The following is a 24896-nucleotide window of genomic DNA, read 5'->3' as shown; positions in this document are numbered from 1 at the left end:
AGAGATCTCTTAAACGCCCCCAAACTAGACGCATCTACAACTGCAGCAGGCAGGGCATTCCAATCCCTCACCACCCGCTGGGTAAAGAACCTACCCCTGACATCCGTCCTGTAGCTACCCCCCCTTAATTTAAAGTCATGCCCCCTCGTGCTAGCTTTCTCCATCCGAGGAAAAAGGCTATCACTATCCACCCTATCTAAACCCCTAATCATCTTATATGTTTCAATAAGATCCCCTCTTAGCTGCCTTCTTCCCAACGAAAACAACCCTAGATCCCTCAGTCTCTCCTCATAGGACCTCCCCACCATACCAGGCAACATCCTAGTAAACCTCCTCTGCACCCTCTCCAACGCCTCCACATCCTTCTTGTAATGCGGGGACCAGAACTGCACACAGTACTCCAAGTGCGGCCGCACTAGAGTAGTGTACAGTTGCAACATTACACTGCGACTCCTAAATTCAATCCCCCTACCAATAAACGCCAAGACACCGTACGCCTTCTTGACAACCTTATCTACTTGATTCCCAACTTTCAGGGATCTATGTACACACACACCTAGATCCCTCTGTTCATCCACACTATTCAAAGTCCTCCCGTTAGCCCTATACTCGACACATCTGTTGCTCCTACCAAAGTGAATTACCTCACACTTCTCCGCATTAAATTCCATCCGCCACCTCTCGGCCCAGCTCTGCAACCTATCTAAGTCTCCCTGCAGACTATGACACCCTTCCTCACAATCTACCACACCTCCAACTTTGGTGTCATCAGCAAATTTACTAATCCACCCAACTATACCCTCATCCAGATCATTAATAAAAATTACAAACAACAGTGGCCCCAAAACAGATCCCTGAGGCACACCACTCGTAACTGCACTCCATGATGAATATTTACCATCCACCACCACCCTCTGTCTCCTATCTGATAGCCAATTCCTGATCCAACTTCCTAGATTACCCACAATCCCATACATCTGCATTTTCTGCAGAAGCCTACCATGGTGAACCTTATCGAACGCCTTACTAAAATCCATGTATACCACGTCAACTGCCTTACCCCCATCCACCTCTTTGGTCACCTTCTCAAAAAACTCAATAAGGTTAGTAAGGCACGACCTACCTGCTACAAAACCATGCTGACTATTTCTAATCAATTCATTACACTCCAAATAACTATAAATCCTATCCCTAATAATTTTTTCTAAAACCTTGCCCACAACAGAAGTAAGACTCACCGGTCTATAATTCCCGGCAAAGTCTCTGTTCCCCTTCTTAAACAATGGGACAACATTCGCTATCCTCCAATCCTCCGGGACTACACCAGAGACCAATGACGACCTGAAGATCTGAGCCAGAGGCTCTGCAATCACCTCTCTAGCCTCCCAGAGAATCCTAGGGTAGATCCCATCCGGACCAGGGGACTTATCTATTTTCAGCCCCTCAAGAATTTCCAGCACATCCTCTTTATCAACCGTAATACTTTCTATTTTACACCCCTGCGACCCAATGTCCTCCTCAGCTATATTCATGTCCCCCTGCGTGAACACCAAAGAGAAATATTGGTTCAATACTTCTCCAATCTCCTCCGGTTCCACACACAACTTCCCCCTGCTGTCTGTAACTGGCCCTAATCTTGCCCTGACCAACCTTCTGTTCTTGACATACTTATAGAACGCCTTAGGATTCTCCTTAATCCTATCAGCCAAAGTCTTCTCATGTCCTCTTTTAGCCCTTCTCAACTCACTCTTCAACTCCCTCCTAGCCAATCTAAAGCTTTCTAGTGCACTATCTGAGCCCTCCAATCTCATCCGAACATAAGCCTCCTTTTTCTTTTTAACCATCGACTCAACTCTTTTAGTGCACCACGGTTCCCTAGATCTACCAAATCCACCATGCCTGACAGGGACATACCTATCAAGGACTCGCAGTAGCTGCTCCTTGAAAAAATTCCACATTTCAGATGTTCCCAGTCCCTGCAATCCCCTAATCCAATCCATGCTTCCTAATTCACTCCTGATAGCCTCATAATCGCCCTTACCCCAGCTAAAATTGCTGACCCGAGGTTCACGCCTATCTCTTAAGTACTATTAAGTACTTACTTCTTATCCATTCCCAAGCTTTATGCTCAATCCGCGCAACATTTAGTTTAACAGCTTTAACATTTTTGTCTACTTATGTATGTGGAATTCTAAGAATGAGAAATGTTAGAAGTTTAGCTTCCTTATTCGTGTTCTACATTTTGCTTTTCAAACTGATGCAGCTTAGATCTAGAAGATGTATCACAAAGTAATTTTCTGTGTAATTTTGCTTTATGCAGAAGATTAATACCCCTCAAAGATGCTGATTGGTTTAAACCTAAAAGACAGATGGGTTATGTAAAACTTCCAGATTTTTTAATAGTGATGAACATATACATCAACAATTACCACACTTGGTTCTTGTTTAGTATGATATTCTGGTGACAAACCTATCATAAGAAGAACCTACTGATAGAAAAAAAAATAGCAGTTAAAATTTGTACTGAAATGCATCCTGTCACAAAATATGCAAATATTTAAATGATTTTTTAGCCCATAATTTGCTTCAAATTGATTTCAATAACAGGAATCTTCAACTGATCCACGGCACTAATCATTTTGTTGTCTGAAATTTATGATACAATATAAATTATTCATTTTAATTTTTCAGGTGGTATCATGGAAAACTGGATCGTACAATCGCTGAAGAACGGCTTTGTCAGGCAGGCCGACCAGGAAGCTATCTCATCAGGGAAAGTGATCGAAGACCGGGATCATTTGTGCTTTCGTTTCTAAGTAAAACAAGCGCAGTCAATCATTTCAGGTGATATGTTTAACATTTTAGTAATAAGCTAATGTGGGGTGTGGAAGGGGGATGGGTGCACAGTGAGGAGGGACTATTTGAACATACTGTGTTGACTCCCTTGAAAATGAAAATTATATAACTTAGCTGCAAATCCTTAATAGACTAGATAGTAATGTGATTTTTAAGGTTTCTGAAACAGATATTAGTTCACAAGTTAGCATTGCTCAGTTGTGACTGATATTGGAGATTTTTTCCCCCTAATCAAACGAGTATACCGATTAAGAACAGGAGCAGATGATTCGCCCCTCGAGCCTGCTCCGTATTTTGCCTATCCCGATAGATTGACCAACAAAGAAATCAAAGGTCATCTACCTCTGCTTTAAAAATATTCATTTATTCTGCCCCTACTGCTCCATGGGGAATAAAGTTTCAAAGATTTGTGACATTCAGAGAAATAAAAACTTCTTATTTGTACCACAGATATGAGACCCCTTATTTTTAAACTCTGTCCCATAATTCCAAATTCTTAAGAGGAAACATCTTTTCCCCATTCACCCTTGTAAGTCTCCTCAAAATCTTTTATCTTTTGATAAGATAAATCAGCAAACTTCTAAACTTCAATGCATACAAGCCCAGCCTCTCCAACCTTTCCTCATATGATTCCCCATCCCTCATCCCAGGCATCAGTTTCAAGAACCTTACCTGAATAGCCTATTCTAATACATTTATGTTCTTTCTTAAATAAAAGCCGGATATATGGAACTTGTTTAAATGCCTTATTGAGGTTATAGTTCTCATCCACAAGTTTACTTATATCGTCAAAGAATTCCAGTAAATCAGTGAAACACTATTATTATTATTCTCAGAATAGTGAAATATTTGCAAAGTTGTGTTGATTACCTATCCCTGGTTCCTCTGAGATGGTGGTGTTATGAAAAGGGGAAAGATGGTAGGGTGGTTCCCGTTTTCGCCACCTCTTGACTACCCACAACGAGATGTATTTTGAAGAAGAGTTCTCAGCTCTTGAGAGCTGTGATTTTTAGGAGCAGACATAGGCGGGCTTTTTCATAGGTTTAAATTATGAGATGGAATAAATGTTTATTTTCTCAACTCTTGAAATGTAATTGCAACAGCATTCATTCTGTCTTTTACAAAACATACACACATAAGAAAGGATAATTACAAAAGATGTAACAGAATTCAAAAAGAGTACTGTCACTTCTTGAAATGGTAGCTGGAAAAGTTGAAGGTCTGAAGATTCTCTCTTGATTCACTAAAACGATGTAAGTTTGTTGTTTCTGGCAATTAACTTAGTGATTCACTTATTTGATACCTGGTTTATGACTTTTCCAGTAAAAGTTGTGGTCCAGCCCCATAGTGAAAATATACCCGGCAGGTAAATAATGGCCCTGCATTTCGGCCTGTAGATGAATATATATGCAAGGTTATTGCTTTTTCCTGAGAGATGTTTCTCTTCTGTGGTCTTTGTACCCCAGACTTAGTAAGTTTCTGTCATATGACCAACATACTGGTGTTCCCATTGTTCACATAAACAGTTTGATGGGCTCAGCAATTGTTGCACAATGGAGAATGTTTGATATTCCCATTTATGTTGTAGGTATGAATAGCCTCCGGATATTTTTATTTGTATTTGCATCTCCATGTTTGAGTCTCTTTAATTGAAATGGAGCAGTGCTGTCATCAGCACCTGAGAAGGTTATTTGCATTTTAAATAACTCAATAACAACATAACCAGACGAGAGTCAGTGTCTATATCTGTGCAGAGAAAACAAAAGCAGGTCAAAAGCCCCTAAACTCCATTTTGTGCCCATGTAGATAGTCATTATTCCTTCTGATCTTTAAAAAGTTGTGACCACCTTGCACATAAACCCACTACCTGAACATAGCTACCTGGATATAACCGTGGTGACTGACCTTTTAATTCAACTACAGCTGAATATTGTGATGATGATGCTCCGAAAATGGTGTAAGGTAGGGAAGTCCGTGACTTTGGCCGCATTCGCTTAGAAAAACAAGCCACGTGGCCCATCTAATCCATGTCAGTGTTATGCTTCACACAGGCCTCCCTGCATCCTTCTTAACATAAGTCTATCAGCATGCTTTTCTAATCTCTACTATATCCAGCTATCCTTAAATGCGTCTAAGCTAGTGATTTCAACTAACTCCTTTGGTAATGAGTTCTACGTTCTCACGTCTTCCTACGTTTAGAGGTTTCTCCTGAATTTCTTATTAGACTTACTAGTGACTACCTTATATTTAAGGCCCATAGTATCCCCCATGAGTGGAGACATCTTCTCAATACGTAACCTTATTTCACGTTTCTAAAGACCTATTAGGTTATTCAGCATTCTCCTTTCCAAAGTAGAGAAGCTCAGCAAGTTCAGGGCTTTCTCTTAGGAGTAATGCCTTAATTTTGATACCATCCTTGTAACCCTTTTGTTGTACCTTCCCCAGTGTCTTTATTATTATAGTCTGGAGACCAGAGCTGTGCCCAAGTCCTGTTGATGTGGAAAATATAGATGATGATATTGTGATGCTGCTGCTGTTGCTCTTTTTGATGTTGGAGGGGTCGGTTCACATCAGTATGCATCAGCACCTGCAGAGTCGAGGGCTAGTTAGATTAGTTCTTATTCTCACTAGTTTCAAGAGGGTTAATTATTTGAAATTAATTGTCCCTTAATTTTTATGGATTTGGGACTCATTAGAATTTGGTCAAACATAGAATCATAGAATCCTTACAGTTTAGAAGGAGGCCATTTGGCTCATCAAATCTGTATCGACACTAGAGTCAATTTAGCATGGTCAATTAACCTAACCCACACATCCATTAACAAATTGACCTGGCTCCTAGAAGAAAGCATTTGAACAATGAAGTTGTTGTTGAATGAGATAATTGATTCTTATGTGAGATCTTGTTACAAGATGCAAATGTGGTTTGTAGGTGTCCTCCAGTGTCTTTTTTTGTTAGTTTTTTTACATCACTCCTGGGACATGGATATTACAGGCTGGTCAGCATATATTGCCCATCCCTAGTTGCCCTTGGAGGGCAGTTGCTGTGGTTCTGGAGTCACATGAAGGCCAGACCAGGTAGGTTTCCTTCTTTTAAAAGACATTACTGAACCAGATGGGTTTTTCCAACAGTCGATAGTGGTATCACGGTCATCAGCAAATTATTAATTCCAGATATATTTACTAAATTCAAGTTCCACCATTTGCTTGGGTGGGATTCAAACTTGAGTCCCCAGAATATTAATTGAGTTTCTGGATTAATAGTCTAGTGATAATAGTCCTAAGTCATCATCTTCCTCACACTGCATCCACAGAATTGGGAAGTTTATTGTTATTCTTGCTGTTTAGTTAATGTACGTTTTTATTTATTTTAAGTTGAGATGTGAATCAGTCACAGTTTTAGCTTGTTGGATGGAATATGTATTTTTATAGCATCAATTGTGATGCCTTGGTCTTGGATCACCTTCTTTTAGAATCTGGTGATTGCTCAATAAGCTTTACTATATCGTGTAAGCTGACTCTGCATATTATTAGGTAGCTTTGCATCCAAGTACATTACAAATGGCAGCAGTTTGTGCTGCTGTAGCAAGTTGGAATTGCTGCATTTGATATCAGCCTTATTACTTTAGAGGCAATTTCAAAATCTTTGTGTGAAGGCTCATATTGTAGCTTAAAGAATGAGGACTGAGAGTTCACCTTATTTGATCAACTGTATTATTCAAACCCTCAATTTTCTTGCAACCAACTCAGGGAAGAAATCTAAAGCTACTATTAAAGCCACTGTCCTTGCTTCACAACTGCAATTAGTCTTTACCCTGTCAAACAAACTGGCAAAAGATAATTAATTTTTAAATTGGACAAATTAGTTACATTACTCTGTTGCAAATTCCATAAATTAAATAATGGTTTAAATTACCTTGACATAAACTCAGCATTTCATTGTTGTGCTCATTCTAGGATCATTGCAATGTGTGGTGACTATTACATCGGTGGACGACGGTTTTCCTCCCTTTCAGATCTGATTGGATACTACAGCCATGTGTCCTGTTTACTAAAAGGCGAGAAGCTTCTGTTTCCAGTAGCACCTCCAGAGGCAAGTAGATGAATTATAATTCAGAAATGTTAGACATGAATCAATGTGACCAATAATATAAGACATATGAAAAGCAGGATGATTAAAGAAGTCTCTCCAATCGAATGTTTCTCAAGGTCTCTCAGATCATCCACTTGAGTTTTCTTTCCTTTCCATTCTTTTATACATTCGTTTTCAATCACTGCTCTCTATCTTCTCTGCCCCATTCTGTTTCTCATTGTCTGTCCTAATTTGTCAACACAGATGCAGAAATGGAAATGTGTTTGAGGGGCTTTTGTGTAACTGTGATCCAAAAATGTGGCAGCATGAAACTTAACCTTCTGCTGCTGAGACATTGACTGCTCAACTCAATACCCAATACTCTTCAATGTGTCCTTGCCCCATAATTTTTTAATATTGAGCAGTCTTATGCTATAGATCCAAGGATGAGACAACAGCATTCACTTTGTTGAAAATATAAGTTGGACAGCAACTTGCAATGAATGCATCTGTTAGGTTAAATGCAAAAATCAGGAAACAGCTGTCCAAAATTGCCTTGTGAAGTGGTGGAATATGGCCTTTGTATCTTGCCAAGAGACCATATATGGTGTTACAATATATGGAATGGCTGAATTTGCTGTACTTTTGTGACAGATGTCTCCAAACCTTGTCAGAAAATATTCAGGCTTGTCCACTCTGGTATAAATATATTTTTAATGACGCAGTAAGTAAGCCTTAATTATTGTGAAATAATCTCCCTGGAATTAAAAATTAACTTTTACAAATGTAGTGCTCTTTCTTGCTGTCAATCCAATTTTTCCACCTTTCTCTTTTGCTCTTTGTGTGTAATTTTGCATTGAATTAAATATTCTAACTTGCACTTCCTGGTTGAAATTATACACCTCATTAACCACTTATACTCAAGAATTGTTAAGGGAATGTGCAATTTATTGTCTGGTTCACACTGGACCCACATCTTCTGCACAGGGGTCACAGTATGTTCGAGTTTAAAATTCCACAGTAAGGTGGGTGACACAGTGCCTCTCTGCACCAGGGACTTGGGTTTGATTTTGGCCTTGTGTGACTTTGTGGAGTTTGCACATTCTCCCTGTGTCTGTGTGGAATCCCTCCAGGTGCTCCAGTTTCCTCCTGCTGTCCAAAGATGAGCAGGTTAGGTGGATTGGCCATGACAAATTCTCCCTTAATCCACCTAATGTGTAGGTTAGGTGGATTGGCCATTGTAAATGTGTGGGGCTATGAGGATAGGGCAGGGTGGTAAGCCTGGGTAAGATACTGTTTCAGAGAGTCAGTGCAGACTTCTGCACTGACTCAAATGGCCTCTTTCTGCACTGTAGGGATTCTATGGTTCTAAGTCTGTGGGTAGATGTAATGAATGGATAGCATTAAGAACAAAATCTGACCAATTAGTTTTGAATCCTGGTAAAGAATTGCTCTGCCCTTGTGCCCTATGAATGAGGGAGATTATTTATTGAATTTCAGAGATTTTGATATTTGTAAGGACAAGGCATTACTTCTTTCAAGGTTCATTGACATGGTTCTTCCTCCTTTGGGAACAATGTGCGTTTATTTACTCTTGACCTCTCAAGTCCAAGGTGGTGGGTGGGATTGATGAGGGGAGGGAGCTTTATTGGAATTTGAAATTGGATTAAGGCTGGGAGAGCTGGGGGGTATGTGAGGTGGAGTGGCCAACGGTCTTGCAGGCAGTAGCTATCTCAATTCAGGTTTGGAATTTGGAAGGAGTATTGAAGTATTGGAATATGATGGAGACACTTAAGATTTGAGTCTGGTGACATAATGAAGGACTGTACCTGAAATAATTAAGTTTTCCTTTCACCTGTTGTTGGGGATTTGTATAATCTCATTGGTCATATTAACCAGTTGGCCTCTTGGAAATAGAACATAGAACATTACAGCGCAGAACAGGCCCTTCGGCCCACGATGTTGCGCCGACCAGTTTTTTTTAAAAAAAACACTGACCCACAAATCTAAACCAATCCCTTTTCGTCCATAAACCTATCCATAGATCTCTTAAACGCCCCCAAACTAGGCGCATTTACAACCGCAGCAGGCAGGGCATTCCAATCCCTCACCACCCTCTGGGTAAAGAACCTACCCCTGACATCCGTCCTATAACTACCACCCCTTAATTTAAAGCCATGCCCCCTCGTGCTAGCGTTCTCCATCCGAGGAAAAAGGCTATCACTATCCACCCTATCTAAACCTCTAATCATCTTATATGTTTCAATAAGATCCCCTCTTAGCCTCCTTCTTTCCAGCGAAAACAACCCCAAATCCCTCAGTCTCTCCTCATATGACCTCCCCTCCATACCAGGCAACATCCTGGTAAACCTCCTCTGCACCCTCTCCAAAGCCTCAACGTCCTTCCTGTAATGTGGGGACCAGAACTGCACACAGTACTCCAAGTGCGGCCGCACCGGAGTTGTGTACAGTTGCAACATGACGCTGCGACTCCTAAATTCAATCCCCCTACCAATAAACGCCAAGACACCGTATGCCTTCTTAACTACCTTATCTACTTGATTCCCAACCTTCAGGGATCTATGTACACATACACCTAGATCCCTCTGCCCCTCCACACTATTCAAAGTCCTCCCGTTAGCCCTATACTGAACACATCTGTTACTCCTACCGAAATGAATTACCTCACACTTCTCCACATTAAACTCCATCCGCCACCTCGCGGCCCAGCTCTGCAACTTATCTAAGTCACCCTGCAAACTATGACACCCTTTCTCACAATCTACCACACCACCGACTTTGGTGTCATCAGCAAACTTACTAATCCACCCAACTATACCCTCATCCAGATCATTAATAAAAATTACAAACAGCAGTGGCCCCAAAACAGATCCCTGAGGCACACCGCTCGTAACCGAACTCCATGACGAATATTCACCATCAACCACCACCCTCTGTCTCCTATCTGCCAGCCAATTCCTGATCCAAGTACCTAGATTACCCCCAATCCCATACATCTGCATTTTCTGCAGAAGCCCACCATGGTGAACCTTATCAAACGCCTTACTAAAATCCATATATACCACGTCAACTGCCTTACCCCTATCCACCTCTTTGGTCACTTTCTCAATAAGGTTAGTAAGGCACGACCTACCTGCTACAAAACCATGCTGACTGTCTCTAATCAATTCATTACTCTCCAGATAACTATAAATCCTATCCCTAATAATTCTTTCTAAAACCTTGCCCACAACAGAAGTAAGACTCACCGGTCTATAATTCCTGGGGAAGTCTCTGTTCCCCTTCTTAAACAATGGGACAACATTCGCTGTCCTCCAATCTTCCGGTACTATACCAGAGACCAACGATGACCTGAAGATCAGAGCCAGAGGCTCTGCAATCACCTGTCTAGCCTCCCAGAGAATCCTAGGGTAAATCCCATCCGGACCAGGGGACTTATCTATTTTCAAGCCCTCTAGAATATCCAGCACATCCCCGGTTTCAACTGCAATACTTTCTATTTTACACCCCTGCACCCCAGCGTCCTCCACAACTACATTCATGTCCCCCTGCTTGAACACCGAAGAGAAATATTGGTTCAATGCCTCTCCAATCTCTTCCGGTTCCACACACAACTTCCCTCTACTGTCTATAACTGGCCCTAATCTTGCCCTAACCAACCTTCTGTTCTTGACATACCTATAGAACGCCTTAGGATTCTCCTTAATCCTATCAGCCAAAGTCTTCTCATGTCCTCTTTTAGCCCTTCTTAACTCCCTCTTCAACTCCCTCCTAGCCAATCTAAAGCTTTCTAATGCACTACCTGAGCCCTCAAGCCTCATCCGAACATAAGCCTCCTTTTTCTTCCTAACCAACGAATCAACTTTTTTAGTACACAGTTCCCTAGCCCTACCAAATCCTCCTTGCCTGACAGGGACATACCTATTACAGACCCGCAGTAGCTGTTCCTTGAAAAAATTCCACATTTCGGACGTTCCCAGTCCCTGTAATCTCATAGTCCAACCTATGCTTCCTAATTCTCTCCTAATAGCCTCATAATTACCCTTCCCCCAGCTAAAACTACTTACCCGAGGTTCATGCCTATCCCTATCCATCACTAAGGTGAACGTAACCGAATTGTGGTCACTATCACCAAAATGCACACCAACTTCCAAGTCTAGCACCTGCTCTGGCTCATTACCCAGCACCAAATCCAATATAGCCTCACCTCTAGTTGGCCTATCAACATACTGAGTCAAAAAACCTTCCTGCACACTTTGAACAAAAACTGACCCCTCTAACGAGCTAGAGCTATAGCAATTCCAATCAATATTAGTAAAGTTAAAATCCCCCATAACAATTACCCTATTACTTTCACTCCTAACCAGGATCGTCTCCGCAATCCTTTCCTCAACCTCTCTAGAACTTTTTGGAGGTCTATAAAAGACTCCCAGCAGGGTGACCTCTCCTCTCCTATTTCTAATCTCCGCCCATACTACCTCAACAGACAAGTCCTCATCAAACTTCCTCTTTGACACTGTAATACAGTCCTTGACCAATAATGCTACCCCACCCCCCCTTCTACCTCCTTCTCTACTCCGACTAAAGCATTTGTACCCCGGGACCTGCAACATCCATTCCTGACCCTGCTCTATCCATGTCTCTGAAATGGCCACAACATCAAAGTCCCAGGTACTGATCCACGCTGCAAGTTCATCCAGAGATAACCACTCTGTCTGACTTGGCCTTTAGTTTCCACCCCAACTCCATGAATCTCTGCTTAATATCCCCTTCCCTTAGCTTCCCTATGTCATGTGTCCCCACATGAATTATAACTTGGGGTTGATCTCCCTCTCCCCTAAGAGTCTTGAATATCCTCTCAGATACATCCCGGACCCCAGCCCCTGGTAGGCAACACACCAGCCCTGAGTCCCTACCATTACTACCGACTCTCCTATCCGTCCCCTTGACTGTGGAGTCCCCAATCACGAGGCCCAATCTTTTGCATCCCCTAACCACCTGAGCTTTTTCAATAGGCTCACCCCCAGAGACCTGCTCCCTTTGGCTATCCCCAGTTGATTCCTCCTCAACTGAAGCCTCCAGAATGCAATTTATTTCATTGGTAATCCCCACAGATTTCACACGCTTCTTATTTAGAGTTCAATTTAGAGAGAATTGAAAAATTGGCATCAACTAATGTAATTGTAATTCAGAGCATGTATTATCAAAAATGATTGCCTATTATTATACGACAGTTGAAGGCAAGGCCCTTACCACATGCTATTAGGTTGAAGGTGGAAGTTGACTTGGAACAACTTGTGAAGACGGGAGTCTTGGAACATGTCAGCATTGGTGAATGGGGTACGCAAAAGTTCCAGGCATCAAGAAAAATGGGTCCATAAGGATTTGCTGAGACTTCAAAGTCACCATTAATCCAATGTTATGTGTGGAATGGTACCTGTTACCCCACATTGAAGACTTGTTTCTGAGATTAAGAGGAGGCCAACGTTTTAGCAAAATTGACTTGAGCCGGGCTTATTTGCAGATGAATGTGGACAAGAAGTCGCAGGAACTTCTGACAATTGTGGCACATAAAGGATTGTTCTGATCCCAAAGATTGCTGTTTGGTCTCACCTCATCTGCATTGTTTCAAAGAGCAATGGATCAAATTCTGAGTGATCTGAGCAGAATCCAGTGTTATCTGGATGACATCCTGGTCACTGAAAGAGACGAAGAGGAACATCTTCAAAACTTGGATGTCACTCTGTAGCAATTGGAAGACTTATGGTCTGAGAGTTGCAAGGACAAGTGCAAGTTCTTCCAATCCTTTGTTGAATATTTAGGACATGTGATTGACACCAGCAGCTTTCACAAACCTCCTTCTATAGTTAGGGCCATTACAGAGGCTCCTGCATCCCAGAATATTAACCAGTTCCTTCCTAGGATTGTTGAATTATTATGGAAGATTTGTTCCATACTTGACAACCATTCTGAAACCATTACATAATCTCTTGTGCCAGAACAAGATGTGGGAGTGGTTGGATCAATGCAATAATGCCTTCATGTAAGCCAAAGAAGTGTTTTAAAATCTGAAGTTCTTGTCCATCTCTGCTGTTAGCTGGTGTTGCGGCCGTTATGGTGTAGGAGCAGTAGTCTCCCATACCATTCCATTGGGTGAAGAAAGACCTTTTTGCTTTTGCATCTCGAACCTTGTGCAAGGCTGAAAGTAACCATGCACAGATTGAAAGGGAAACATTAGGGATTATTTTTGGAGTAAAGAAATTCCATCAGTTCCTGTATGGAGGGGAATTTACATTATTGATGGACCACACATGGGACTTCATCACAAGCAATATGTAGAATGCTAAGGTGGGCACTGCTTTTGTCTGCACATATGTATACCATTAAATATCAACAATCAGGTCTACGTGGTAATGCAGATGGACTTTCAAGATTGCCACTGCCAGGAAGTCATCAGACTACTCAAGTGGAAATATCTTCTACTTAGAACAAGTAGAAGCCTCACCTATCACTTCTAGACCAGTGAGAAAACACTTGGAGCGAGCCTATGCTCTCACAAGTGATAGATCTGGATTTACTGGGAGAAATTTCAGAACTAAGACCTAACCATCAGAGCTGTCAGTATAGTCGGGATGTCTTTAATAAGACTCATTCTGCCACCATTGAGAAAGCAGGTGATAGAAAAGCTACAAGAGGGTCTTTGCAGAATCGTGTGCATGAAGGAGGTAGTGAGAAGTTATTTCTGGTGGCCTGAATTGAATTGAAAGAAATTGAAAAGAAAGTTAAAATATGATCTTCCTGTGCAAAGGTAAGGAACCTGCCAGCCTTAGCACTGCTGCATCAGTGGGAATGGCCTGAAGAGGCTTTACAGTTAGTACTTGTGGATTTTTCAGGATCTTTTGAAGGATCTATGTCCTTGAGCATTGACCAAGGAGCTGGAGATCGCTGTGAGAAAATCTACTTAATCGAAGAAAACTATTGAAAAGCTAGGAGAAGTATTTGGTCGTTTTGGATTCCTTGAACAACTGGTAAGCAACAATGGACCTCAATTTGTCACAAGAATTTGGAAGTTTCTTACAAGAGGATGTTATGCAATATATTAAATCTGTACTATATCATCCAGTGGACTGTCATGTGTTTTGTCCAACCCATGAAACATACTTTGGATCAACTAGGGCAAATTATCAAATGTCTTAAATTCTTACCAATGTATAGGAATACTGCACATTTCACGACTTAGACCTTTCTAGCATTACGAATGGTGAAGAGACAACTACAGCATTCAATCTACTGAAACTTAGAAAAATAAAAAAGATCATACAACAGCAATAAGGACAAATGGAATGGCAGAGAACAAAGCATAGAGTTTTCCCACCAAGCAAAAGGAGTTTTAACTAGGAATTGCTCCACAGGAGAGAAATGAGTGCCTGCCACAATCCTTGCACAGACTGGACCTGGCTCTTGTACTGTCCACACCAGAAATGACACACCGGTCAACTGTTGACTGGGAGAACAGATCCGTCAGAATTGGAACCTACTGAGAAACCAGATTCAGCCATATAAAGTCCTGATCTGAACCTTCCCTGACATCAACAGACACTTGAGCAAAGCAACATTTCATCTACAGGTCTGATACAGACAACCTCTAGTTCCTACGTCAACACTAGTCAAACCAACCAGCATAAGTGGAAAGACGAAAATGGCAGAGATTGCCACTAATGTAAAAAAAGAAGGTGCCAGAGGTTCGCCCTCAACTGTTTTGAGAGCGACGACTTATCGATAGTGAGTGACTTATTGTTGTTGCTTTCGCCTTGTTTCGAATGTTCAAGTTAAGAGGTGGGGGGAAGTTGTATGTTCGTATTAATTCTTATTGGCTTACTGAGCTCTGCTGTGTTCACCAGAAGTGGTGTCATAAGTCACTAGCTTGGGGAAACAGGCAGTGAAGAAGCAGCCATGTAAGTGAACATACACCTGTAAATAAAGCTCCATTGTTTTAACTCTCCGTGTCCCACGTGCAGCATATCTCCAGTACGCAAGTTTGTTTCCTGTTTCATCCATCACCTATTGGAGTCAAAAGCCTGTAAATCATAATCGAGGATTATTGCTTAAATCATCCAGTGAAAATACGAGGAGCTTGTTCAGTTTAAGACACCCACTGTTGTGCAAGGAATGCTGCATGTTCTTTATTTTGTAACATTACTTAACATAAACAAAGCTATTTTGTTCATACTTATTACTCTGTATGAAGTAGTTTACATTCAAACTAAAGTTCACCTCATTTGGTATTAACTCAACTCCTATTTATTTATTAGTCAGAAATAGCCTTACATTGACACTGACACTGAGCTTGAAGAAATTCATCTGCAAAAGGCAGTTGTTCGTTGCAAAACACAAAGGGATGCAATCCCCAGATTATGCTGACGTATAACTAGATATGGAACAGTGAGAGTCAATTTCTGTAAAAAAAAACTGCTTAAAGGAGCAACTGGCACAACTGATCTTGGAACAACTGCCTATGGCAGTTAGAAATTTGCGCTGACTTGTTCCTTGGAAAACAGCACTTGAGCAAACTTTCTTTGCAAAGAGCTGGTATAGACTTGCATTCATATAGCACTTTTCATGACTGCTGGACAATGAAATGTAGGAATTGCAGCAGTCAATTTTACACATAATAAACTCCCACAAACAGCAATGTTATAATAGCTACTTAATCTGTTTTTGTGGTGTTGATTGAATGATGCATATTGACAAGGACACTGGCGGTAACTCCCTGCTCATCATCAAAATAGTATAATGGAATCTTTTATATCCACCTTAGAGAGCTAAGCAGTTTAGCATCGCAATTGGAAGACACTGCTGCTTCCCTGAGTACTGTACTTGAGTGTCAGCCTTAAGTAGTAGGGGAGTGATCTTTTTTAATTTGATTTTAGAGGAAGTGAATTTATTTATAGAAAAATTTTGGAGTTATGCCCTGCAGAGGACATATTTCTCCAAACCCATGTGGTTTGCTGCTTGGGTTAATATTGGTCCTAGTTGTTTTCCTTTGGAGATCCTATTGTCTTGTTTCGCCAGTTGGCTCTTTCCATTAATGTGGTTCTCCTTTCCCACTCTGTTTCTGAACTATTTGTGATTACTTTTCCTCTTCACCAAAGTTTATTTACTCATTGTTGATAGTACCTTAGCATTCATGAACAACCTGAAAGACTGCATACAATTGTGTTGAAATTCCCAAGATCTGGAGACTGTGGAACTTCTTACCTTCTCAATGCTTTGTTGCACCTACACACTTCTAACCACCAAGCTTGACATCACCAGACTGATATTTCCTGATTTGACCACTCATTTGAATCTCAGAATTATGATTTTGATTTTCAACCTGACTCTCTTTCTCTGATCTGCCTCCCTTGCCTTACCCAACAGCCTAACTAGACAGTTTTCATCATTGAGCAAAATATCAAATAGATGATAAAAGCTGCCATGTGAGTTTCTATGGACAGTGGTTGTCTTGTTTTATCTTGTCTTGATAAATTAGAATTGGTATGTGTTCCTGTCCTTTATTGTGGACTAGACAAAAACAGTGAATGACTGTGGAAATTGGAGAGGTTATCTATCACTTGATGAATCATGTCCTGATACCATGATGAAGACATGTTTTATATTTTCCTTTTGAATAGTCGAATCCCTACAGTGTGAGAGGAGGCCCATTCCACTCAGGCCCTATCCCTGTAACCCCCACATGTTTACTCTGCTAATCCCCCGACACACAATTTGTCATGGCTAATCAATCTAACATGCAAATCTTTGGAGTGTGGGAGGAAACAGGAGCACCCAACTGAAACCCACGCAGACACGGGGAGAAGGTGTAGATGATTACCCAGGGCCAGATTTGAACCTGGGTTGCTGGCACTGTGAGGCAGCAGTGCTAACCACTGTGCCACCATGCTGCCCACAAACTATGACTGCTCACGTAAAGCCATTGCTAAGTGGAAGAATCCTATGATAGATCAATAAAACTAACCAAACAAGAGAATCAGTCTATATTTTGCAGTTGCTTGAAAATCGATGGCCAGGATTTTACGGCCCACTATGACGTGTCTCCCCTGGTGGAAGCAGCAAGCCATTTAAATCTCCATTCAGTTCAGGACCCAAGTGTCCTGCTGGTTGGAAGGGGCCATAAAATCCTCCCCTGCTCTGTAACACCCAGTTTAGATTTCGCAGGGGCCACTCAGCTCCTGACCTCATTACAACCTTTGTTCAAACATGGACAAACTCCAGAAATGACAGTCCTTGACATCAAGGCCACTTTCGACTGATTTTTAGTGGCAAGGAGCCCTAGTAAAACTGGAATCAGTGAATATCAGGGGTAAACTCTCCACTGGTAGGGCCGTGTCTGGCATATAGAAGGATGGTTGGGAGGCTGGGAGCGGTGGTCAGTCATCTTAGCTCCAGTATGTCACTGCAGGAGTCCTCCTCAGGGTAGTGTCGAAGTAGTCTGCTTGATTGGCACCACATTCACTCTTTCCACCATAGGTGCTCAGTAGCAGTAGTGTGTATGATCTCCAAGATGTACTGCAGCAATTTACCAAAGATCCTTAGACAGAAACTTCTAAACCCACGACCACTTCCACCTAGAAGAACAAGACTGTAGATACGTGGGAATACCACTACTTGCAAATTCCCCTCCAAGCCACTCGCCATCCTGACTTGGAAAAACCGTTCTTTGCAATTGCTGAGTTAAAATCCTGGAATTCCCTCCCTAACAGCCTTGTGGGTCAATCCACAGCACATGGACTGCAGTGTTTCAAGAATGCAGGTCACCACCACCTTCTCAAGGACAACAAGGGATGGGCAATAAAGTTGGCCAACCAGCGACTCTTGTGACCGTGATTGAATATAAAAAAATTGGCCCATCCTTATGCTCTGCTGCTTTTCTCAGTGTCACCTAGTCTAACCCCTTTCCGCTGCATGCTTCCCAAAGCCTTCAATATTCCAATTACAAGCAAAACCTTTAACATGATTTCAGTATATGATGGTCCACTTTAGCTATATTTGCATGAAATTTAAAATTGTTGATAATTAAACCTGTTGTCTATTCATGTTTTTCTTCTGAAATTTCAATTCCTTGATTTCTAAGACACTAATCAGTAATGAGACACACAAGTGAAAGATGTTCACTATGGGGGAAATAATGCCAATCCAAATGGATTGGTTGAATTAGATGTGTTTCCTCTTTTGAAAAAGATTTTGACACCTGGCTGTTTATGTTGCAGAAGATACAGTAAGTAAAGTAAGATGTGTTAAATTGCTCATAATATGCTTCATATAAGAACCTGAATAAAGCATTTTTTAGCTTTTTTTTCCATTTGTAAAAATTAAGAACTGTGTTTCCTATCCAAAATTATAGCCTGTTGAGGATAGAAGGAGAGTTCGGGCCATCTTGCCATACACCAAAGTTCCAGATACAGATGAAATTACGTAAGTTACTCAAATTTATCTTTCCCAGGTGAATAAGAAATTTCACTTCAAATATCTTTTGGTGAATTTGACCAAGTGAGAGGTTATTTTGAGCACCGTGTACTATATCCAATGCTTCCAGACCAAGAACACGTTCATGCTATCTTCTGCGTGTTGTAGAAAATCTAGGTTTACAGCAGGAGGGTAATCCACAACCTTTTTCAACTACTTGCTTCACATCAAATCTTGGAAGAAACTTTTTCCCCAAGGCACTCCCAACTGTCTATATTTGCTACGAAATTGTTGCTTTTTGAACCACTCCTTCACTACCACCTTCAATGCTTTTGCCTCCAGAAAAGCATTCACTGCCTCCAAATCCTGTCACTCCCTGTAGAATGTTATTCATCTTTGTTGCCTCAAGCCCAAGGAATGCTCACTTGAGCATATCTGGTGCAAACCTGGCTTAGATGTTCGATGTTGGATCTGGCTCAATTGCATCAAACGGGAACCTTGGCTCTCTGTTCATCTAGTGACTCTAAAATTGTCGTCCTTTTGTTTAAATTGCTACATGACCTTTGCCTTTCTGACTTTGGTAACTTAATTCAACACACATCTCAATTTTCTCCATCCCTGGAATCTCCATTCCCCTCATAAAAATCTCTATCCCTCCAATCAACATAATGCTATTGTTTGAAGTACTTCCCAAAGGAGGAGCAAACTTGAACATACCAAAGTTTTCATAGCCAGAGTTACTTTTTGAATACATTGCAAGCAAGTTCCTTCAAACAGCTTTGCAACATGTAACAATTTAATTTTTTCCTATGGTAGTGTTTGGGATGGATCTTGGCCACACTTGAGGAGCTCTCCTGCTATTCTATGAATTAGACTGAAGTCTTTTCTGTTTGGTTAAACAAGGAGACCCTCAGTTTAATGTTTCATTCCAACGGTAGCACCTTCTTAATTTTACTTTGGTGCGCAGTAGTAATTGTTTAGGTCTTGCACTGGAGCTTGAATCCATATGCTTCTCAAACATGCGATCACCAAACCAAGCTGAGAATGACTTTAGGTCAATCTGCCTCTCCATCACCTCTCCTTTTTGAGTCCCTTCTGACTTCATTGGTAAACCTTTGGTCATTTTTAGGAAAGCTTGTTTACAGCTCTCTGAATATCTGAATGCTTTTTTAAAACCAAAATCAAAAATTTAGTAGAAGGAAAGCAAAATGCCCAGGTGAGCCTATTGCCTCATCAACCAATTCTCCCTTTTTATTAGCCTTACTAATTCTATCTTTTCATTGTAATTTTCTTCCCTTTTCTTTATTCAATAACCTTACTTCCCCCAAGTAAGTGTCTTTTTTAAACTTCTCAATTAATCTTTTTTGATCGATGTTTTCTGAACCATAATCTAGGCATAGATTGGAATTCTCTGGCTAATCATGCTGGTGGATTCTCTAGCCTCACTAGTGGTGCTCCCTCTGTTGCGTGTTTCCCAGTAGCAGGGGTTGCGTTAATGTGAACTTCCATTGACGGAGGTGGGACTAGAGGTTCCCATCACTAGCGAACAACACGCTGCTGAGAAAAACGCTGAGGGGAGGCCAGAGAATCTCACCCATAATCTATGATAGCATTTATTTAAAACCAGTGTTACAAATTCAGATTTGGCATAGATGCTTCTTGGGTTCAATGGTGTCATTTATTCTTGTAATTAGTTTGTATGTTTGCCTTTTATAGGAATTGATTCACATTCTCTGTAACCTGTGTGAAAGCATAACCCATGAATGTTGCAATAGCGCCCTCTTGTGTTTAATTCCATTACTCCCATAGAACCATAGAACATTACAGCACAGAAACAGGCCTTTTGGCCCTTCTTGGCTGTGCTGAACCATTTTTCTGCCTAATCCCACTGACCTGCACCTGGACCATTATCCCTCCACAACTCCCTCATCCATGTACCTGTCCAAGTTTTTCTTAAATGTTAAAAGTGACCCCGTGTTTACCACTTCATCTGGCAGCTCATTTCACACTCCCACCACTCTGTGTGAAGAAGCCCCCCTCTAATATTCCCTTTAAACTTTTCCCCTTCACCCTTAACCCACGTCCTCTAGTTTTTTTTTTCCCCCCTGGCCTCAGTGGAAAAAGCCTGCTTGCATTCACTCTATCTATACCAATCATAATTTTATACACCTCTATCAAATCTCCCCTCATTCTTCTACGCTCCAGGGAATAAAGTCCTAACCTATTCAACCTTTCTCTGTAACTCAGTTTCTTAAGTCCTGGCAACATCTTTGTAAACCTTGTCTGCACTCTTTCGACCTTATTAACGTCCTTCCTGTAATGAGGTGACCAAAACTGCACACAATACTCTAAATTTGGCCTCACCAATGTCGTGTACAACCTCACCAAAACATTCCAACTCTTATACTCAATACTTTGATTTATAAAGGCCAGTGTACCAAAAGCACTCTTTACGACCCTATCTACCTGTGACGCCACTTTTAGGGAATTATGTATCTGTATTCCCAGATCCCTCTGCTCTGCTACACTCTTCAGTGTCCTACCATTTACCTTTGAATGTTCTACCTTGGTTTGTCGTCCATCTGTCATTTCTCAGCCCGTTTTTCTAGCTGGTCCAAATCCCTCTGCAAATTTTGAAAACCTTCTTCACTGTCCACTACACCTCCAATCTTTGTATCAACAGCAAATTCGCTGATCCAATTTACCACATCTAGTGTTCTACACTAGATATTCGCGTCTCTTGCAGATGTGCTTTTCAATCGTTTCAAAGATGGGCAAACACTGAATGAAATTAGGTAAATATGGATTAAGTTAAAATAATAAGCATCCTGTAATTCACCATGGTGCTTACTAATAATTTTAACGTGTTACACAAAGATCCACCTGTAGGGGTGCGATCAGAAATCCTTATACATGGCCACAGATTTGGTTTATTGGTTTTGCACCCTCTTTCTAGATTCTTTGACAGAGGGAAGAATAATTCCAGTAATCTGTCCCTTTATTATGATAAACACTTTGATCAGATCATTCTATTACTTCCTCATTTTAAGGAAATAAAGCCAACATTTCAGTTTTGGGCAATCCAGCCTCCATCTGAAACATCATTGGACTTTCTCCATTAAGGTCCAACGAGTGTTCTATAATTGCAGTAAATCACTTTGGCTTTTATAGAACATAACTTTTGTGCTGCATCAGTTTGTATTAGTTTTTTAATATAATTTTAACACAGGCTAGATTTTAAGGTATTTTTGGAAAAAAGACTGGGAGATTCCAAAACTTCAGACAACTGTATAGACAGCTACCAATGTGCAGAATTAGACATTTGAATGCTTTAACTATACTTGGATGAATGCACTGTTCCTGGATGATTAAAAATCTTGAGATGGTTGAGAGAGGCATGCGACTATGAAGAGATTTCTACAGGAGAATGAGAATTTTAAACAATTCGGTGAAGTAGAAGCAACTACAGGTTGATGAGCACAGAGATGTTGGGAGAGCAGGACTTGATCTCAAATATGATCCCATCAATTTGGTTGAGTTGAAGTTAATGGAGGAGATGAAGTATGAAGCCAGCAAAGGCAACATGTGGTTTTGATTGAAGAAGCTTCAAAGCAAGATGATGTGAGCAATGTTATGGAAGCTGGATGTTTTTGTGATGAGGATACAGAGTGAGAAGCTCTGTTTAGGATCAATTAAAATGCTGAAGTTGCAGACAATCTGGTTCAGTTTAAGACAGTGTCTGGGAAGGAGATTGGAATTGGTGGCAGAAACTGAAGATGATAGCTTAATTGTTTCCTGTGTTTAATTTGAGGACTTGTTTTGTGACTGATCAATGATTCTTTCTTTCCAGATTTATCATAGTAAGGAAAGTCACAGTGGAGGAATGAATTCTCCATGTCATGTCACCCCACATCAACTTCAAACACTCCCAGGTCATTACAGTACAGACAAATGCTGAACATGTTGTTCTACTCCAGCTCCTCAATTTGTCTCAGTCCCTTTCTGCATTCTTGGGCCTATCTTAACAACTAAAAGTAATGAGTTAGGTTGAATTTTGCTTTACATCTGTGTCCATTAAAAACTGGACTGACATTAAATCAGTTGCATGAAGCTGAGTTAGTATGAGAAAATTACCATGTAGAATTGAATTGGCACCAGGAGTGAGCCAATGGATGGCAAGTTACTTCTGAGGGCATTAGAAAGTCACAACCATGTATTGTGCGTGACTCAGGCCTGTTTTGCCAATCAACTGAATTAGATGTACTTGGGGTCCAAATGTATAATATGCTTATCAGCACAAGTCTAGAAACATGTTAAGTTTTGACTAAGGGTGTGGTGGAAATTTTACTTTAATTTCACCAAAGGTCATTTTAAAATTTTGCCCTTTTTAGCTTTTTCCTTATGTCTTGGACCACAACTGAAGACAGCTGCTGCTAACGTTTAATATAAATCATTTATGCTATATCCATTGTAAACTTGTAAACCATTATATTTATGTCCAATAGTACATTCTCTTATAGTGTGGTGAAATTTACTTTGTAAATGCAGAATGTTAGGGGTGTTCTGCAAACTAACTCCTGAGGCTGATGTGACATCTATGACACAACGCGTTATAAATGATTGTTTTTCCCAGTTCGATACCAGTCTTAAGTTTTAGCAGATACATCACTTCTTTGAATTAGAAAAAAGAATCCCTGTGTATTTAGTAGATCACAAAGGAACTCTCAGAAAAGCACCTGTTCTTCCTCTCATTTCATAGTATGATAAATTATGCTGTTTCCCTTGTCTAAATCTTTTACTTTTTGGACAAATGGTTATCTGAAATCATAGTTGGTTGTACTACCTCAAATTGCTTGGGAAGCTTAGGTAGAAATGTCAATTACTAGGAAACTTGTGCTTAAGGTAAGAAGGGGAAAAGATAAAGGAGATGTGAGGCATGTTTTTTTTACACAGAAGGTGGTAAGTGCCTGAAATGTGCTGCCAGAGAAGGTGGTAGAGGCAAATACAGTAGCAACATTTAAGAATCGTCTTGACAGATAACATGAATAGGCAGGGAATAGAGAGATATGGACCCCATAGAGGCAAGAGACCTTTAGAAAGGTGCCATATACCGGCGCAGGCTTTGTGGGCCAAAAGGCCTGCTCCTGTGCTGTACTTTTCTTTGCTGCTCAGGAAACTTAACTCATAAAAGCAAGCCTCGTCCATGTCAAATTAATTTGGCTATTTTACAAGAGGTTCTGTTTATTTAGATTCTATGGTAAGGACAATTTAATCTCAACTTAAAAATGATTTTATTGTTTAGTTGCTGCAGTTTCAACATGGATATTGTGTCTGTGCAGTTTTCTGAAGGGGGATATGTTTATTGTTCACAATGAACTGGAGGATGGATGGATGTGGGTAACCAATCTACGAACTGATGAGCAAGGCCTTATCGTCGAGGACCTAGTCAAGGAAGTGGTGAGTAACTGAAACATCATTCTTCTAAAAATTTAAATTTCTTATTTATTCATGCAAAATGTATGCCAAGAATGCTTACCTGAAAATGTTGGACAGTTTTTTCATTTAATATAAAAATTGAAAATCTTGAGCAAAGCTAAGAGAGCAATTATGTACAGTTAATTTTCCATAATTATATGACCTTTCCTTAACTGGCATAAAGCAAATATTTTGCTAAATCAGAAGTATTGAATGTATTGCCTTTTAGAAATGTTAGTAAAGTTTGCAAGAAATTAGATGAAAATGTTTCATTTAAGGCTTTAATCTTGCAGATAAAATGGATAAAGAACTATGATAACAAGATTTCTTGTTTGCAGTAAGGTATTCACATGGGCTAAAAAATCACATTTACTGTATACAAATAATGGGACTTAAACTTGAAATTTATATTAATATAATTATTTGACATTTTCTTTATATTTTATACATTTCATAGATTAGGAAATCATGTCTATCATTTATTCGTGGTAATTGCTCAACTCTTGCTCAGTGTCTTGTACTTAATAGGAAAGCAGCCGAGTTCACTCCGTATGGTTTGAAATATGATCCAGTGTTTCTCAGCTTTTAAGATACATTTCTCGGGTGAATAGAGTGCATTTATAACGTAGAACTCGTACATGTACTCACTGCTGTATTTACAGTGTAGGACTTTCATTCCAAACCTGCATCACTTCAGAAGTGATTAATATAGTTCCAGATGTCTTTTTATTTGTCTGAGTTACCAAATTGGCTGATTTGCCAATCTTTTAAAGCAGAAACAATAGAGAAATTTGCAATAGTCCATGAAAATATGAGACTAGTCCACCAGTTGACCTTTTCTGATATTTCTTTGCAAACTTTTCAAGTAGTAGATAGATTCTTTTGTAAATTAGCATTCTTAATCCCAGTTAGTTGAAATTGCATGCAGAATTGCATGCGTGTTCCTATCTTGGATTTCACATCTTTTCTCCGTGTCCATTGCAGATCAGTTAGATTTTTATTTGTT

At 40.4% G+C, this 24896-nt stretch overlaps 1 protein-coding gene across 3 annotated transcripts in view; it reads left to right on the top strand.

The window, feature by feature from the left end:
- rasa1b (RAS p21 protein activator (GTPase activating protein) 1b) overlaps window positions 1-24896 on the top strand; it is a 200196-nt gene that overhangs the window by 51760 nt on the left and 123540 nt on the right. For all 3 annotated transcript variants that reach the window (XM_080189167.1, XM_080189166.1, XM_080189168.1), the window contains exons 2-5: window positions 2692-2844; window positions 6814-6949; window positions 18354-18424; window positions 23755-23872. In XM_080189167.1, the coding sequence (XP_080045293.1) occupies window positions 2692-2844; window positions 6814-6949; window positions 18354-18424; window positions 23755-23872 (478 nt within the window). The remainder of the gene's footprint in view (window positions 1-2691; window positions 2845-6813; window positions 6950-18353; window positions 18425-23754; window positions 23873-24896) is intronic.

The sequence above is a fragment of the Carcharhinus amblyrhynchos genome, chromosome 5 (assembly GCF_965287045.1).
Source record: "Carcharhinus amblyrhynchos chromosome 5, sCarAmb.v2.hapA, whole genome shotgun sequence".
Taxonomy (NCBI): Eukaryota; Metazoa; Chordata; class Chondrichthyes; order Carcharhiniformes; family Carcharhinidae; genus Carcharhinus; species Carcharhinus amblyrhynchos.
This window is presented reverse-complemented; position numbering and strand designations above follow the sequence as displayed.